Here is a 17,709-nt window from a genome sequence, read left to right as displayed (position 1 = left end):
CTCTGGACTGGTCAGCTTCACACCCCAGCCAGCTCCAGTGAACCAGGTTCTGAGGTTCTGGAATTCTCTTTTTAGCCCTCTGAGACCATCCCCCAGCTCAGCACTTGCGTCCTCCAGCTCTCTTCACTCCCACTCCAGCCTGGCCAAGGGAAGTCTGGGAGGTCAATAATGGGGGGATTTCAGGCTTCCTCTCTCTCCTTCTCTGCCCCTTCCCCCCTCCTTCCCCCTCCCAGACTGGAAGCTCCTGAGGGCAGGCCCAGCTGCTTGGTCCCCAGCCTCTCCCACAGAGGGGCGGAGCTTGGAATGAGCATGTGTGTAAAGGTGTGGAATCCTGTGCAACAGGGAAGCAGGACAGAGAGGAAAGGAGCCACACTGGTTTAAGCAGCTCCTCCACGCCCCGCCGCCCCAGGTCGTCGTGAGTCAGTGGTTACCTTGGGTGACACCGGACACTCTGCCCTTTGCCAGACCTGGACCCCCAGATGAGCCCAGGACAGCACGCTGCCGAGCAGGTGTGCGGCTCCATGCCTGACCGTGGCACAGACAGCCAGGGGATAGTAGAGGGCAGGGTAATAGAGCAGAGCCAGTATCTTCCACGGCCCTGGAAGGCAAAACAGGCAGAGAGACACAGGATGGAGGGGCAGATGTGGGGCCTGGGTCCAACCCACCCAAGCTTCTCTCCTGTCTCCATCTTCCCAGCCCCTCAGCCGATTCCGTGGGCAAGAGCCCTGCATGCAAATCCAGGCTCTGACTAGTATCAGCTCTGTGATCTTGGGCAAGTTACCTCTTGGAGTCTCAGTTTCTCCGTCTGTAAAATGGAAATAATATATAGTACATTAGCAAAGATAAAATGAGAAGGTATGTGTACAGTGCTTTAGCACAGTGCCTGAGTTAGTACTCAGTAAATTAGGCTACTATTTTATTACTATTCCCTTCTCTGACCCTCAGCATCTGCCACTGTAAAATGGGGCGAATATCTGCATTTTGTGGAGTTGCTGTGAGGATCGGATGATCTAAGGAGGTCATGTTGCAGGGCGGTGTCTCCTCTGGATGGCAGCTGTCCTTCTTACCATCACCTCCTTGAGCCCAGCTCAAGTCTCCAGGACCCCTCCCCGCACCCCTCCCCACCCTTCTTCATGCTCACACAGGACTGGGCCGTCTGGGGGACTCAGCCTGTGCTCCCTCCCTCCCGAGGGTGGGGTTTGCACAAGAGCAGAGAGGGCAGTATTGACCCAAGGACAGAGCAATAGAGGTTTCAGGCACTGTGGTGGGACAGCTGGGGAGGGTAACGGGACAGCGTCTTCTGGTCTATGGCTCATGGCTGGAATGGGGAGCCCCAGTGCTCTGGATTCCCACCTGCCCCCTCCCAGCAATCCAGCCCAGGGCCTCAGCTGTGCTGGGTACCTTGGCCGGGTGGTAAGGCGAGGGTCAGGAAAGGCAGTGGGTCCTCAGTGGGGAGCAGCAAACACAGGGAGCTGAAGAGGACCGTGAAGATGGCAGCAGGCACGGTCCGGGGACTGTCCCCAGCCAAGAAGTCCACAGGGCTGGTGCAGAGGCAGGGGCAGGACAGGGGGCAGTCGCTCAGGCCCTGCACGCCCATTACCACACACCGAGTTCCATAAACCGGGGAGGTGGAGTCAGTTCCACTTTCCAGATGGGGAAACTGAGGTCCCTTCGTGTATTCATTCCACAGATGTCTGTGTAGTGCCTCCTATGTAACCAGATCTGGGCCCTGCGGCAAAGTGACTCAGGAACATCCCCTGCCCCACCCCCTGCAACAGGCAGACACAGAAGGAACAAGCCTGAGCACTGCTCCCTCCGCCCACTCTGGAAGCTTCAGGAAACAGCCGCCTCCACACTAATCGGTCTGTCTGGGCTGGCTGACCTTCAGAGAGCTGGAGAGTCACAACATCCTTATGCAACAGCCGCCATCCTGGCCTGGGAGCGGCCCTGGGGCAGAGGGCAGACAGCGGGCACGGCTGTCCCAGGCATCACCCCTCTGGGCTCAGGGCAAGCCACTCAGACCCTCTGCTTCTGTGCTCCAGCTTGCCTTCATGCCCTGAGGGCTCCATCCTGCTTCGGTCTCCCCCAGGCCCTCCCCCAGGCAGGGCACGCTCTTTCCTGGGCCAGCCAGTGTGGCAGAAACCCCAGGCTAGTTCCTCACAAAACCAACATGGCAGACCCCACCTCAGTGTGCAGCCCAGGCCTGGCTGTCTACAAGGCTGTCTACACTGGGGCTCCACCTACCACCTCCCCCAGGCCTTTGGTCTCTCCCACACAAGGCTGCCCAGTCCTGTCTCCTCAGGGTCATCCCCGTCCCAGGCTCTGGGGTTGCAGGGCTGAAGGAAACAGGGGGAGAAAATTTCAGCCAGAGGGAATGGAGGGCAATCCCTCATAAATCTGCCTTGAAGCATCAGGGTCCAGGTAACACCCTCAGGGAAATGAGGGTCAAGATGGCATGGAGGGGGGCTTCCCTGATGGCACAGTGGTTAAGAATCCGCCTGCCAATGCAGGGGACACAGGTTCGATCCCTGGTCCGGGAAGATCCCACATGCCGCGGAGCAACTAAGCCCGTGCGCCATAATTACTGAGCTTGCGCTCTAGAGCCCGTGAGCCACAACTACTGAAGCCCACGTGCCTAGAGCCCATGCTCCGCAACAAGAGAAGCCACTGCAGTGAGAAGCCTGTGCACCGCAATGAAGAGTAGTCCCCGCTCCCCGCAACTAGAGAAAGCCCGCGCACAGCAACGAAGACCCAACACAGCCAAAATATTAAAAAAAATAAAATAAAAGACGGCGTGGAGTGATCATGGCCTGTCGAGACCATGGGCTGCCTGAGGGGGTGTGTCCTAGAGCTGGGCCCTCTTGGGCTTGGTCTCCCTGGGGTCTGGAACAGGAGTGGGTGCACCTGAGTGGGTCCCTCCCCTTCCCTCAGGGGGTCCCAACTAAGCCTGGAGATCTGGGTGGGGATGGGGAAAGCCCCCAGACTGAGAGAGTTTGGGGTGTCCCGGAGGCCAGAGCTGGCTTCTAGGTACCTAACAAGCTACCACCCTCCCAGAGTGGCCCTGTCAGCTGGGCCCCCTGAGCGGGGGTGCCCAGGCCAAGACACCAACCTGGGGAGCCCAGGCCTGCCGTGCCCACAGTGGGGCCAGAGCTGGCGGCGCTTCACCAGCAGGGCCAGCAGCAGCAACACGAGGATCTGAAAGGAGAGCACAGACGAGGGCTCGGGTGCCAGGCCTCCCCTGAGGGGCTGAGTCAGAGCACTCGGTCCCAGGACCCCCTACCCCACAGTGCACACTCCTGCAGCAACTGGGGACTGGCTAGGAGGTGACAGAAGTTTGAAATGTTGGTCTGCATCCTGGTTTGGGTCCCCACCCTGGGAGAACTCCCGGTACCCACTCCCATATTTGGGGTCCCTGAGTCTCCCTTCACCAGCGCCAGCAAAGAACACACATCCCCCTGTTCAGGCTGGCGGTAGGTGGCAAGCCAGTTGGGACTCACCGACAGCACGACCAGGCAGGCGTGGTAGAGGCCGGGTGGCACGCTGGGGCGGCAGGAGGGCACCAGCCTGCAGAGCAAGTGAAGGCTGGGTCAGGCCGAGGTAGGGAAACCCCAGGTGTGCAGCCCAGTCAGGGGTTCCAGGCTGTCTATACTGGGGCTCCACCCACCACCTCCCTTGACCCTCTGATCTCTCCTAGACAGTTCACCTTCTCAGGGCCATTCTGGGCCTCTCATAACCCTGCAGTGTGCCGGTCCCATGCCCAGCTCTGAGGTTACAGGGCTGAAGGAGACAGGGGGCTCCCAGGGGAAGACATGGGAGAAACAGAATGGGCCAGCTTGGCCTTTCTATCCATCAAGGCCCACTTCATTCCTCCCTCCTCCAGGAAGCCTCCCTGACTGCTCCAGGCCTCAGATCTCTCCTCAGAACTGTGGCTGAGCATACTGCCTGGGTCCGGCAATCAGCAACCGGTCCTATGATTTGTCCTTCACTCACTGGAATCCAAGTCTGGTCTGTGTCTCTGACTGGAATGATCTACCTTGGTCTTCCAGGATTTATGTCTCTTCTTTACCTGTTTTATTAAGGGCTGAGTCACGTGGCAGAGAAAGGTATCAGGTAGGAGCCCTGAGCTCAGGGCTGGACCTGAACCTGGGAGAGCTGATACGACTGGGTTCCTGGGGGAGGGGTAGACCTCTGGGTTTGCCCAGTTGGAACCTGGGAGCACCAGAAGGAGGTAACCAGTGTGGGCAAGGCCACCAAGTTCTGGTGGGTGAGGCATCAGAGGAAGCCCTGCAGCTGGGCCCTCCCTGCCGCAGGCGGGGCTCACCCACCCCGCTGGGCTCCTTCCTGCTGTGTGGAAAAGAGGGATCCCAAGGGTGAGCCTGAGTGCTCTGTGCTGGAACAGCCCGACCTCCCTGAGCTTGGAAATCCCAGAGAGCGAGAAGCAGGAAAGAGCCCGGTCACATGGGCTTGTCCTTGGGGTGGAGGGACAGAAGAAGTCTGTTTTGTGCAATTTCTTGGCCAGGGCAGAGCCAGCCTCTTCCCAAAGCAGTAGAGTAGGTGCCATGTAGGGGATCAGGTTCCTGCTGTCTGAGCTCAGGTCTCACACTCCCCACTTGCAACTCTGAGGCATTTTACTCGAGTATGTGGGGTGGGGTTTGGGTGAGGCAGGGCCCCTCACCAGACCCAAGAGTTCAGAACCACCCCTCCAGGCCCTCTCAGCCTGCATCTCATCACCTGACAAAGTCCTACTCAATCCTGCGCCCCGCACCAGGCCCAGCCAGGGCAGGGGCTCCGCAAACTGTCCCTGGAGCAGCCTGACCATTTCCCACTCACCCCAGACCAGGAGCCACCCTCACCTCCATGGACCCCCTCCAGGGCCCTGTCTGGGGGCATCTCTGGCCCTTTCTGTACCACCCGGGGCCCCCCATCTACCCTTTACTTAGCTCAGTTTGGCTGAGGCTCATGGACCCTCAAATGTTTGAGGTCTGAGCGACAGAAATTTGGCTGAGCAGATGTTTGGCTGTGGGACAGACAGGATGGCACAGACACAGAGAACGCTATGTCAGGGAGGGTGGGAGCTTGATCCTTGAGGGGGCACAAGCAGATGCTAAAGGATGCAGAAAAGGGAGAGAAATTTGGGGCAAGGCCTCAGAGGGGGTGGTACTTGAGTTTGAAAGATGGTGGCATCTCTTTAGGCAAATAAGGGGCAAGGGAGCTCCATGTAGAGGAAAGAGCATGAGAAAGTGGAGTGACAGGCAGTAGACAGTGTGGCTGGCGCCAGGCAAGGTTTTCAGCTTGATGACAGTGCAGAGGGCAGGCTGAGAGCCGGTAATAGCAGGCATGGGAGGCACTAGGGAGCCACTGAGGGCGTTTGAGCAGGACAGTGTTCTGGATTTTAGGAGATTTCTGTGGCTAGATTTGAATAACAACAACAACAGTAACTAGTATTTACTAAGCATTGAGTAAGTGCCAGGCACTTTCTATGTATTAACTCAGTTAATTACCTAAGAGGTGGGTGCTATTAGTATCCCCCTTGCGTAGATAAGGAGAACAAGGCTCAGAGAGGCTAGGTATCTTGCCCAAATCACACAGCTAGTAAAGCACCAGAGCCAGAATTCGAACTGAGGTAGTCTGACTTCAGCAGCCGCATGTGACCAGGATGTGAGAGGCAAGGAGTACGTGGAGGAAGATATTAAGTTGAACCATATGAAACTGCCATTTCTTTCCATCAAAAACAGTTGAATATCAGCATTTTCAAATGGTTCAGTATAAATAGTCACGGGGGAGCGGAAATGTCAGGCAGTATCTCAGAGGTATTTAGGTGGAAGACTTTACATGCCTTAATGTAGAGGAGCAGAGGGAAGGGGAGTTTCTGGGATGACTGTAGGGTTCTGGGCCTTATTCCAAGACGAAGAGTGAGGACAGAGTCAAATGGAGCCCAAGGAAGCTGAGGCTTGGTCTTGGGCAATTCAGAGGTGGTGATGGGCACTCAGGGACAGAGGCCAGACTGCAGTATGGTGAGGACACTGAGACAGAGAAGAAGCAAGACAACTGTTTCTAGAAGTTTGGCTCTGAGTGAGAGGTTGCAAAGGGCCCCATCCAGAGGGGAGGGCAGAACACATCTCTGTGGGTGACAGGGAAAGGCTGACTGTCTGGGGCGGGGGTCTGTGGGTCTGTGGTCCCCGGGAGGCCTGGAGCCCTGCTGCCTGACCCTCTCCCTGCTCCCACCGCAGAAGGGCCTGCAGATCACCCTGGCGTTGACCTCACTTGGTGGGAGGGCAGGCCAGGAAGGAAGCCTCCCAATTCCGCCTTCCAGGCAGCCCTTTGAAGTGGTGGGGAGGTGACTGACATCCTGGACAGCTGCCACAGATGTATTTGTATCCCCAGGCTCTGGCTGGGAAGCTCGGTATTGATGATATGGGTGGATGACACACGAGCACATAGCAAGTAGGGCCCATAACCTGACCAGAGGAGCCTCTGGGGGTAGGAAAGAGCCAGCTCGGCTTATACACATCAATCCTATGTCCACAGAAGACCCCAGACAGGGCATCCCATCGCCATCAGACTCACCCCCGCCCCCAACCTCTCCAACCAGGTCCTGGCGCCAAGGGGGCACTTGGATAAATGTGACCAGGAGATTGAGTCCATCCCAGACACTGTCACCCACAACCTCGACTCCAGCCTGCTGGGGCACGCTGAGGTACAGGGGGGACCACTGTCCAGAGCTCCTCAAAGCTTTGGTGCACCACCTCGCCAGGGTGTCTGACTCACGCAGGGAGAAGTGAGTCCAAGTTTGCCTCCTTGGGATTCCCCTGGGATCCCAGCTTCCCACTCCCACCTTTGGCAGGAAGCTCGACTTGGTTTGGCCAAGTAAGTAGGTTCAAACAAAGCTCTTCATTCTTACCTGCAGGGAGAGAAGGGAGCTACAAATTCTAGATGACACCCACCTTAGGGGCAGTACTCCTCATCACCTAGTCCCTGCCATGCACCCAACTTTATTCTAAGGCCATATCTAAATACCTGAGCCACAGAGCTGGCTGCAGACGCCTGGCCCCAGCCAATGCCTGGGCCCTGAAGTGGCTAAGGACACAGCTTCAAATTAGGGCCTTAACTCAGGTCAGATTCTGTGTCCTCTTGGGGCTCCTGGACCCCTCTCCATTCTGCTGCTTCTCCCACCTCACACATACACAGCAGGAACCTGGGGAGCCCTGGGCTTTCGAGGTCAGCCAGGGAAGGGGAAGAGGGCACACTTTTGCTGACAGCAGGGCTGCTTTCCAGGTGGTCAGAACCCCGCGTCCTCCAAACAACATCTCCTTCCCCCAGGCCTGGGTGGGGCCTCCATCCCTGCCGGGTGACCCCAGCCTGGCCAGGCCACAGCCCTGGCCCCTGGGGAGGCACGCGAGCATTTTTCCCTTCTCCTGTTTTGGTTGTTGATGGAGAACAGATGTGCACACATCTGGCAGGGCAACCCCCAGCCTCACCTTTCCAGTTCCCCAAACCTTCAGACAGAGAAGGGAGGTAGGGGATGGGGCCGGGGCCAGGGACAACAAGGGGAGATCTGGGCTCTGGGGCCCACGCAGGCAAGGCGTCCTTGGCAGCATGGGGGCACAAGGAGGCCCAGCTCCTCCGCCAGGCTGCCCAGACTAAACAAAGATAGAAGGGATCTGGGCAGAGGCGGCTGTGGGCCGAGTCCTCAGGCCACACTGGGCTGGGCTGAGGCCGCCTCCCTCCCCTGGGCTGGCCCGAGCACTCCTGCTGAAGAGAACTAGGGCCTCATCTTCACGGAGCCTCAGACCAGCCAAAGCCAACTGGGGCGGCATGTTTCCTCAGACCTCCCCCCGCCCCAGGCCTGCCCAGAGAACCTGACGCTTTTTAACAGCACACCCCAGATGGTCACCACAGGGGCCAGTAACACCTTGAAGGCAGGCCCGACTCCCTCAACCACTCACCCAGGACTCTCCACCCTGGTTACAGGCCAGAGTCACCAGGGAGCCACCCCAGCCCAGCTGGATCTGAGTTTGCAAGGATGGGGCCCAGGAATCTGTTTTTTAAACACACCACAGGGAATTCCCTGGCGGTCCAGTGGTTAGGACTCAGTGCTCTCACTGCCGGGGCCGGGGTTCAATCCCTGGTCAGGGAACTAAGATCCCACAAGCTGCATGGCACAGCCCAAAAAAATAAAATAAAGTCAAAAAAAACCAAACACACCACACAGGTGCTTTTTAGGGGACTAGCCTGGCCCAGGTCCTCCACCTCAAGTTTCTTAACACCAGGGCAAGGGCTGTTCTCACCTAATAGGCGAGGAGACTGAAGCCCAGAGAGGCTGTGACTTGCCAAGGGTTCACACAGCAAATGAGCGGCAGAGCCCCTCTTAGCAGCCCTCGCTCAGGGTCTTCCCCACGCCCCCCATCAGTAACCTCTGCCACACCCCATGTGCTGGCCGACAGAGCCAGGGGTTCCAACTCACCCTTCCGGCTCGAGCTCCTGGCCACCCTGGGGCTCGTCGATGTACCAGCTGCCGTAGGAGTCGTCGTCGTCTGTGGCCCCGGAGGAGGTCTGGTTCCCTGCTGCCTGGGTCGACATTCTCTGGCCCTTTTCCTCTGACCCCCAAACCAGAGGGAAAAAGCCACTACAGATGTGAAAAGAGGCTTAGGAGGGAAAAAAAAAAAAAGAAAGAAAACCCAAACAAAGAAACGTTTCTCTTTAATCCTAAAGGTTACTTTCTTGCTTTTAGCTCTCTGGGAAAAGCCCTCCTGGGAGTGAGGGCCTGGGCCGGCTGGCACAGGAGAAGGGGAAGGGCTTCTCCTGTCCCCTCCTGTCCCTTCCCGCCCAGTCTCGCGAGGTCCTGCAGGAGGTAGTTATCCCTTGGGGATGGTGCCCCCTCAGGGTCCTTGGGCTTTTGCTGGAGCACCCCCCCGTCTGTCTCTCTCTATGACTGGCCACCGGTAGGTTTTGACTCAAAACACCATTTTCAAAGAAGTTTTGTCCAATCCAAGCTGCCCGCAGAGAGCACCCCCTTCCTTCCCCCTCCTCAAGCCCACCCAGATGGACCCACGGACACACACTCAAGGAAGGACCAGGGAGGAAGGAGCTGCGGAGATGAAAGGGTGGGCGGGCAGCGGGCGGGCTCAGCACAGTCTGCAGGCCCCTCCCAGCTGGGCTCCCAGCCCCTTCCGCTCTCAGGGGTCCAGCCCAATCCCCCCTCTTTGTTCAGGCTCCCTCGAGACCATCCCCCAGCCTCAGCCTGCCCCTCGCTGGCCCCCTTGGGCCTCAGTGATGGGAACACACCGTGGTCCTCACAAGACCCCCTTCCGGAGGTGGAGGTCTCGGCTCCATTGGCGGCCTGAGCCTGGGAGGAGTGCAGCCAGGAGGGCCGGCACCTGACTGCACGCACATACCTGCCTTCAGCGCCTGCCCCAAATCTCGCACACATCTGCAGGGCCCTACAGACAAGTCAGGCATTCCAGCAACCCAGGGAGGCTGCTGGGCCAGGGCCAGAAGGAGGGGAGGGAGCCCGTCGGTTCCTTCTCCTGGAGGAACATGTGTCTCACTGGTAAAATCTTTTTGTTTCTCCAACTTGATTTCACAAGGAGATAACTCACCCCCACAAGGCAGAAATTAGTCCTTTAAACATGAACCAGACCCACGGGCAGGCAAGAACCCTGCCTGCCTCCTGTTCCTCCCGGAGTGTGGGGTGAGAGTGAGGGTGAGGAAGGCAGGGACTGGGCAGGAGATGGAGGTTCCTCTGCCCCTCCAGGCCCCCAACCGGGGGTGGAGGTATGGCAAGATGCAGACAAGGCAGAGAGCAGTTCTCAGGCCCCCTATCCCTGGGTGGGAGTCAGGCCCCCTGAAACTTTGAGGGTCCCTGTCCTTCCAATACCCCACAGGGTGCCTTGGCCATGGCCCTACCCAGCAAAGGCATTCATTCAACAAGCTTTTCAAAAGGACGTTCATCCATTTATTATTTTAACATAAATTCATTGAACACCTACTAAGTGCCAGCACTGTTTGGGGTCCTGGGACGGGAGAGTCTACAGTTCAGGGGGACACAGCCAAGTAGGTAAGTGACCTTGAATCTGAGGGTTACAAAGGGAAGGCACAGAGTGCCCTGATGTATACCACAGGAAACTGAATTTGGTCTGAAAGAATGCAGGGCGGGGGTGGTGCGGTGTGTGTCTTGAAGAAAGAAACCTTTCAGTGGAGATCCAGGGCAGGGAAAAGTCAGCTGCGCAGGAGGGTGGAGTTGGTGGGTGGGGTGGGTAGTGGAGGGAAGCGTGTTCCTGGTAGAGGGAACAGCATGAGGGATGCTCAGAAGGGACAGAGTTTGAAATCCTAAAAGCTCCCCATCCAAATTCTGTAGCCAGGCTCACAAGGCCTTCCAGAATTAGGGCCTGAGGGCTCTGTTGGCTTTTGTTCCTCCCCCTCCTTCCCAAATGACCCCTCTTCCAGGAAGAGGGGTCTGGCCTCCCCTCTGCCACCCCACAGAGATGTCAGCATGTGCTGACTCAGAGCTGAACCTGAACTTTGTTTGATGCAATGCAGGAGCCCACACTGCCCATCTGATCCCAGGGATCAGGCCTGGCTATGATCTCCTGAGGGCAGAGTTCTACCTCTTCTCCTCCTCCTCCTGCCTCCTCCCCCTGATGCACAGTACCCAGCACCAGGGCCACAGGGACTTTCTAAACTGGGTTTGGCAAAGCCATTGCTAGTTCTGGTGACCATCGCTCCTCCATGGGCCTGTCCCGTGCAGGCTGCTGTTTCTCCAGCCAGGTTTCCAGAGCCCTCTGCTCCAACACCAGAGCCCTGCATTCCCTTCACTGCTCAGGAGTCCTAGACCCATAGCTTAGGGAGCAACTCACTATCTGATTTTAAATCCCCCTCATGATTCCTCCAACAATTGGAGTCTCCAGTCTGTGCCGGGGAGCTCACTCCCTCTACAAGGTAGAGAAGTTCGTAGCTGGATAAATCCCTGTCCGAAACTGCTTTCTACCCTGCAGGGAGCCTGAGTCTGCCTCCTCAGTCTGGTTTGTTCATTACCTCATTTATTCCACAGATGTTGACTGCATGCCGATTATGTGCCAGGCGAGGTTCTCCACGCTGAGAATATAGCAGCGAGCAAGATAGATAAAGTCCTATGCCCCAGGGAACCTCATGTGTAGTGGGGGGCAGGGGGAGACAAAACATGTGTCATGTGTGCTGAGAGGGAAAATACAGTGGGATACGAGAGGAGAGACAGACAGACAGGAGTTGGCTATTTTAGGGAGGATGGTGCGAACAGGCGCAGTTGAGAAGGTGATATTTCAGCAGACCCCTGAACGAAGCGGGGCGGTACCCAAATGGGCACTGAGGAAAGACATTCAGGCTGCCTGGAGGACACTCCATCAGCCTCAGGGGCTACAGCGAGGCTGGCAGGGAGGGGTCCAAGCTAAGTCCAGGCACAGTCCCTTCCCCACTGCACTCTTCCCCGACCCAAACCCTGCTCTGCCCCCAAAGAGACCTCAAGTGGAGACAGCGCCTCCCCCCACCCCCCCTCCCCAGGCTAGCCCAGTGCCCATGGTGCCACCTCCCTCCTTACTGGGGAGATGCAGAGGCCACCTTCAGGGAGGCCCTAAGCAGAGGTGAGGAAGTGTGAGCTTCGTCTCTCTCCCCAGGTGCGAGCACAGCGGACAGAGGGCAGTCTTTTGCTCAGTACCTCTAGTCAGGGCCAGGCTGAAACTGGAGGAAGCAGGTCCAGAAGGAAAGAGCTGGGTTTCTATATGGCAGGGAGAAATGCCCTGGTTGGGGAGGCAGCCTACCTGGGTTTGAGCCCTGGGACTGGCTGTGTGACCTTGAGTGATTCCCTTGGCTTCTCTGAGTCTCAGCCCTGCCTCTCTCCCAGGAGGGATAGGTTATCCAGCCAGGAGATTCTTTGATTGTGGGCTCTCCTCTCCCCTAGGCCCCCACTCCCTGCCCTCAATGACTTCACGGCCCAGGAATGTGGAGCCAGCACACCAGGCACTGGTTGTAGTAAGAAGGTCAAAGCCACAGAGAGCAGCTGTGACTGCCCAGGCGTCCCCCATTGTCTTCCACCCACCCTCCTGGCCCCCAGCTCCCCTATCCACTCTGGTGGGGGCAGGGAGGCAGGCTGGGTCAAAGATCCATGGCTACTAGGTGGCTGCGTAGCTCAGGCTGGGAAGGGGACCCCACTCCTTGAGCCCAAAGTACCTCCTCAGCTTGAAGCTAGGAGAGCTCACATCTGTGAAATGGAAGGTTACCTCTGAGGTGTTAGGAAGGATGCCACCTGGCCAGACTGCAAGCTGGCAAGGAAAAGTATTGAGAGGAGAAAGATGGTAATGATGTGCTCCTGAAGAATTTCTCCAAAGGCCTGGCGGCAGAGTCCAGGGCCTACCCTCTGGAGTTGGGCCTACCCTTTATAGGGGGGCTCGTATCCAAAAAAGTCAGAGACCTGCAGGAGAGGAGGAGCTGGCCGGTGGAGTTACTTGGAAGACAGACAGTAAAAACTCGGAGAAGGGAGAAGAGAGGAAGAAGAATAAGGAGATGGACTGAGCAGTCTTGAAGGCTTCCTGGAGGAGGGGGCCTGGAGCAGGGCCCTGAGGTCAGACAGGGTCAGCAATGGCAGCAAGAATGAGGTGTAAGTGTCATAGGAGAGTTGAGAAGGGGAGTCTGAGAGGCAAGGAGAGAGCAGGGCAGGGCTCAGGGCTGCCTGGCTGTGCCCTCGTGAGCCCACACGGGCACGTTCAGATGAGGCTGACACCAACACCCAGGGAGCAGCCCAGGCCAGCAGTGCTCCTAGCTGAGCACAGATTGGGGGGTGGCTAAGTCCTGCTCACTCTGAGGGGGGGGTCGCAAAAAGCCTCTGGGCTCTGAGCAGACGAAGGCCATCTGCCATCTGGGCCTGGCACGGAGCTCCCCTTGGGCTGGAGTTGGACCACGAAGCCCTCAGGACAGGGCTTCCTTCCTCCCCATGTTTTTGTTCAAGTTGATTAAATCTGAGGAATTTTGGCGTCCAGGAACAGAGGCCCACGTGTGTGCCTTCAGCAGCCTGTGGTTATCAAAATCCTCAAAGGGTAAAGTGCTAAGCTTAAAAGGAGCTGACAGTGGGCCTGAAGGAGCGAGGAAGAACCTCAGAAACACCCCCAAGGACTCCCAGATCCTCCAGAGCACCTCCAGAATCTCAGCAATATCCCCAGAATTTTAGTAGCACCACAAGAACTCCCAGAACTTCAGTATCACCCACCATGAGCCCCCAGAACTTCAGTAACACACCAGAACCTCTAAAACACCTCAGAACCTCGGCCCACATTCCAAGGACCCTCAAACTCTGGCAAATCAAGCACTGGTAGGGGCAAGATGGTCAAAACCATGGTAAACAGTTGCAAAAGGCCCAGAGACCCCTCATTGCTCACCACCCTCCCATCCCAGCTTTTGGCTCTCTGAGTCCAACTGCACCCCCCCAAAAGTTCTACAGCACCCAAACCTCAGTAACACCCAGAGCCTCAGCAACACCCCAATCCCCAGCAGCACAGCAGAGAATGGCCAAGGGTTGCCTCAGTCCAGGAGTGGGGGATGGCCCCTGTGCCTGCCTGTGCAGCCCAGCCCGCCATGAACCCATGGATAAGCAGCCAAGGCGGGTTCAACCCCATGTGGACCAGTGAGCTCTGGGTCTGCCCCCATCTACACAGCACACTCACATACACACATATCGAACTGCCCCCGGCACACACAGGCGCCTAATCCTCGCTCCAGACCCAGCCTGACCCCATTCAGTGGCCGGAAGGCAGTGTTGTTGGCTGCTAAGCTCACGACAGGAAAGTGTAGATGGCTCTCTGCCTCCTACCTCCCTTGCCATGTGGGAGCATCAGAAGCATCTAAGACATGCCTTTCTTAGAATTCGCCTGCCCCCCTCACCAACAGCATCATCATAGCATGAGGAATGTAAGCCAGACTGCTCTGGTATGAGTGTGGACACTGGTGAGGAGGAGGGTAGCCAACTGTTCCAGGGGAGCAGGGTGTTCTGCCCCTCCCAGAGTGCCAGGCTAGAACTGACTCAGAGGAGGCAGGTTTCAGCTCAGGACAAAGGTAGCTTTCTTTGTCTCACAGAGCAGTGAGCCCCCCATCAGAGGAGGCAATCAAGAATAGGCTGGTAGGGCTTCCCTGGTGGCGCAGTGGTTGAGAATCTGCCTGCCAATGCAGGGGACACGGGTTCGAGCCCTGGTCTGGGAAGATCCCACATGCCACGGAGCAACTGGGCCCGTGAGCCACAATTACTGAGCCTGCGCGTCTGGAGCCTGTGCTCCGCAACAAGAGAGGCCGCGATAGTCAGAGGCCCGTGCACCGCGATGAAGAGTGGCCCCCGCTTGCCACAACTAGAGAAAGCCCTTGCACAGAAACGAAGGCCCAACACAGCCATAAATAAATAAATAAATAAATAAATAAAAAAGAATAGGCTGGTAACATCAAGATGCCTTCAGAGGAGGACTGGCCAAAAGGCCATGAAGATGCCCCCAGCTATTAGAGGCCTGGATTCTCCCTTCCCAGCACGTCCTCCCTGGGATGGTGCCACCATGGTCTGGTCTTGAGATGTGGGCTTCGTGCTGCCCTCCTTCCTCACTGAGGACACCGACTGCTGGGCAGATCCCCTGAGTTCTCTCTCCTTGTTCCCTGCTGACCAGAGGACAGGGCTCTCCATCAATCTCTTGCCCACCAGCAGACCCTACTCAGACACAGCTCTTCTGATGTCTCCCTGCCTTTTGGAGCTCGTACTAGCTCCCCAGGGTCCCCCAAGTACAGCCATCTCCAGGTCTCCAACCTCATCCCTCAGAATTGCTCAACCCTACCATTCCTGCCCCCTTCCTGCCCTACACCTTTGTTTGTGCTCTGTCCTACCCCCCTCGCCTCCCCTCCACCCACCGCCGTGCCTTTTCCTTGCTCCCTCACCTGTCCGGATCCTACCTGGCCCGCAAGGCTTGGCTCCTGCCCCACCTCCACCAGGCGTTCTCTTGACCTCTCCCTTCTGTATCTCTTCCTTCTCCTTAGTGGTCACCCTGGGGAGTCCTGTGCCTCCAGGCAGACAAGGTGCTCCCCACCCCCTGGGGCCTCCTCCTCTGAGCGCCAGCACCAGCTCTGGCTGGGATCCCGGAGGGATGGCTGGCTGTGCAGTCTCAGCACTCGGCCCTGAGCAGAGTCCCCAGCACCTGCTTTAAAAGGTGTTTGATCTCCTCCTCCCAGAAAGGCAGCTCCCTCCTTCCCACCAGCTCTGGCTCTGCCCCTCCTCCCGCCCCCCCAGGCCTCCCGCCTGTGATTCCGGGATCAGAGGAGCCCACCCCACCCCCACCTCGCCAGCTCAAGCCCACAGCCCAGCTGGGGCCCCACATAACACACAGGGCGGCTTGTCTTTGGCGGAGACTCTCCAGCCCCCAAACCATTTGCCCGAAACTTGATCTCCTTGGCCCTCAGAGTCACCTCAGTGGAGAAGCCTGCACAGGGCTTTAATGGCTGAGTTTCCCCAGCTGTGGCCCAGGATGGGCTAAGGAACCCCCTACCTACCTTCATTTGTCACCATCCATCACTCCCGGGGAGTCATTGCCCGATGAATTGCACCAAGCTGGAGGGGAACCACCAGCTAAGCTTTTAATAACCCGATCAGCAACCTGCGGCTGCCCAACTGGGCTGAGGGCCCTGGCCATGGGAAGGGGGGAATTTGTCACACTTTCATGGGGCTTTGGGGCTCAAATTTCAGGTATGATCCATTCCAGGGGGAGAGTCAAAAAGCTCTCAGAGAGCTTTCTGTTCAACTCCTCATAGCCCAATCTGTCTCTAGAAGAAGTCTGGGGTTCTGGGGCCTGCTACTCACCCCAAGCACCTTCCTACAACCCCCAAGTCTGCAGGGACAGTCGCCCTGATCACCATCCCAGAACTTGGAAGGGGAGGTGATTGGCTCAGATTCACCATGCTCCTCCCTCCCCCTCCTAGCAGGGGTGCCCTGGAGGGGGGTAAACGAGAAGGAAAAAAGGGCTCAGAAGGTGCTAAAACATGGTGCTATGGTAGTCAGGGAGGGAAGGGATAAAGGTAGGGACCAGAAGAAGGGCCCTAAATTCCCAAGAGAAGGATACCAGGGGAGGTGTCTTCTTCCTCCTCAAAGGAGAAAGGGTGTACAGTCAATAAAAGGGCGGAGCAGCAAGGCAGCATTAAGATGTGAGATTGGCTTCCAGTGATGGTAAAGACCCCAGAACACAGGGCACAGTGAGGATGGTGCCAGGGCTGTGCTTGCTCAGTGGGAGCGAGGGAGGAAACGAGAGGGAGCAGTCCAAACCAAGATGGAAGGGGTCTCTGAGCTGACTGCTATTTTCCCCATGGAGAAGAAGGATTTTCATAGAAAGAGTTAAACCCACGACACTAGGAGAGAATTAAACTTTGGCCCATTTTTAGGAATCTATCCTCAAGTACCACTTGCATATATATGCAGAGAAGATACCCAAGGCTGTTAGTAATGTAAAAATTTGACAAGCCTGATATCCATCAATAAGCTTTGATAAGCCTATATGGTAAGGCACTATTCAGCTGTCACAAAGAATGAGGTACCTCCTTGTGGACTGGCATGGCAGAACCTCCAAGACATAATGCCATGTAACAATAACCAAGAATGCAAGTTGCAGAATAATACACACCTATGTTCCTTTAAATTAAGTATACGTGTGTGTGTGTAAATACATTAAAAATGAATCTAGAAGACACACAGCAAACTGTTCACAGTGATCACACTCAGGGGAGGGATGAGTTTGGGGAAATGAAGGGAGATTTGCACTAGTAAAAAACTATCTATTTATCTATCTATCTATCTATCTATCTATCTATCTATCTATCTATCTATCTATCTATCTATCTATCTTTAGTTAGCAAAAGGAAAACATTGTAAGGCTGTGTTGAAGCTGCTGTGAGGAGCTGTGATGGCATCACTGAACTGTGTGAAATACATTCTGTCCCCAACCTAGTATTGCACATTCCACAGCCTCCCTTGAAGCTAGATGCAACCCTGAGTCTAAGTATTAGCCAACAAGATGGAAAAAGAAATGTTGAGCATAACTTCCAAAGAGGTGTTCTTTAAAAGAGTGGTGTTTTCTTTAGTCTTTCCTCCTTCCAATTGGTTGAAATGTGCTTGTGATGGCTGGCTCTCAAGCAGCCATCTTGGACTATGAGGTGAAGGTCATGAGTTAAATAGGATAGAGCAGTAAGTGAGCTGCAAAGACGGAGTCTGAGCTAAGACCAGATCTTAGGGCTGGAGGAGACCTCAGAGACCCCTGCTCTACCCACATTCACCCTCACATCCAGAGGAAACTGAGGACCAGAGAGGCCACATGATGTGTCAGGGGCAGTGACTGAGCTAGGAGTTTTGCCCGAGATCCCCCACCCCCACCCCACCCACATGCACACACAGAGTTCATGGTTCTTTCCCCAGAAAACTTCCCTTCCCAGAGCTTTAATGCTGCTCCATTCTGTGGCTAGGGGACACCCTCTGGGGCCACGTCCAAGGATTGGGTGAAGGCCCCCAGAGTTGGTCAAGTGGTAGGCCTGGGACACACCTCTCAGCACTCTGATGAGAACACAGCAGAACCTCTGCCCACTGGTGAGTCTGTCAGTATCTCCTATTTGGCTTCTTTCCCTCTTTCTAGCTCTCTGTCCTTCTGTCTGCCTGTCTGTCCCTATCCATTAGCG

General features: G+C 56.4%; 1 protein-coding gene across 9 annotated transcripts in view; it reads right to left on the bottom strand.

The window, feature by feature from the left end:
• Window positions 1–15,156, bottom strand: part of STRA6 (signaling receptor and transporter of retinol STRA6) — a 29,293-nt gene extending 14,137 nt beyond the window's left edge. The window contains exons 1-7 of one of the 9 annotated variants that reach the window (XM_036840628.1): window positions 14,935–15,156; window positions 8,465–8,645; window positions 3,498–3,564; window positions 3,110–3,195; window positions 1,402–1,541; window positions 782–805; window positions 432–598 (exon numbers count right to left, since the gene is read on the bottom strand). In XM_036840628.1, coding sequence (XP_036696523.1) covers window positions 432–598; window positions 782–805; window positions 1,402–1,541; window positions 3,110–3,195; window positions 3,498–3,564; window positions 8,465–8,580 — 600 coding nt within the window. In that variant the 5' untranslated portion in view covers window positions 8,581–8,645; window positions 14,935–15,156. Of the gene's footprint in view, window positions 1–431; window positions 599–781; window positions 806–1,401; window positions 1,542–3,109; window positions 3,196–3,497; window positions 3,565–8,464; window positions 8,646–9,395; window positions 9,412–11,034; window positions 11,095–14,934 lie in introns of those variants that run through there. The other 8 variants (XM_036840579.1, XM_036840573.1, XM_036840600.1 and 5 more) reach the window with 8 other exon arrangements.
• Between the last annotated feature and the right edge of the window lie 2,553 nt (window positions 15,157–17,709).

This window comes from Balaenoptera musculus, chromosome 2, assembly GCF_009873245.2.
Source record: "Balaenoptera musculus isolate JJ_BM4_2016_0621 chromosome 2, mBalMus1.pri.v3, whole genome shotgun sequence".
Classification (NCBI taxonomy): Eukaryota; Metazoa; Chordata; class Mammalia; order Artiodactyla; family Balaenopteridae; genus Balaenoptera; species Balaenoptera musculus.
Note: the sequence above shows the minus strand (reverse complement) of the source record. Positions and strands in the feature narration are given on the sequence as shown.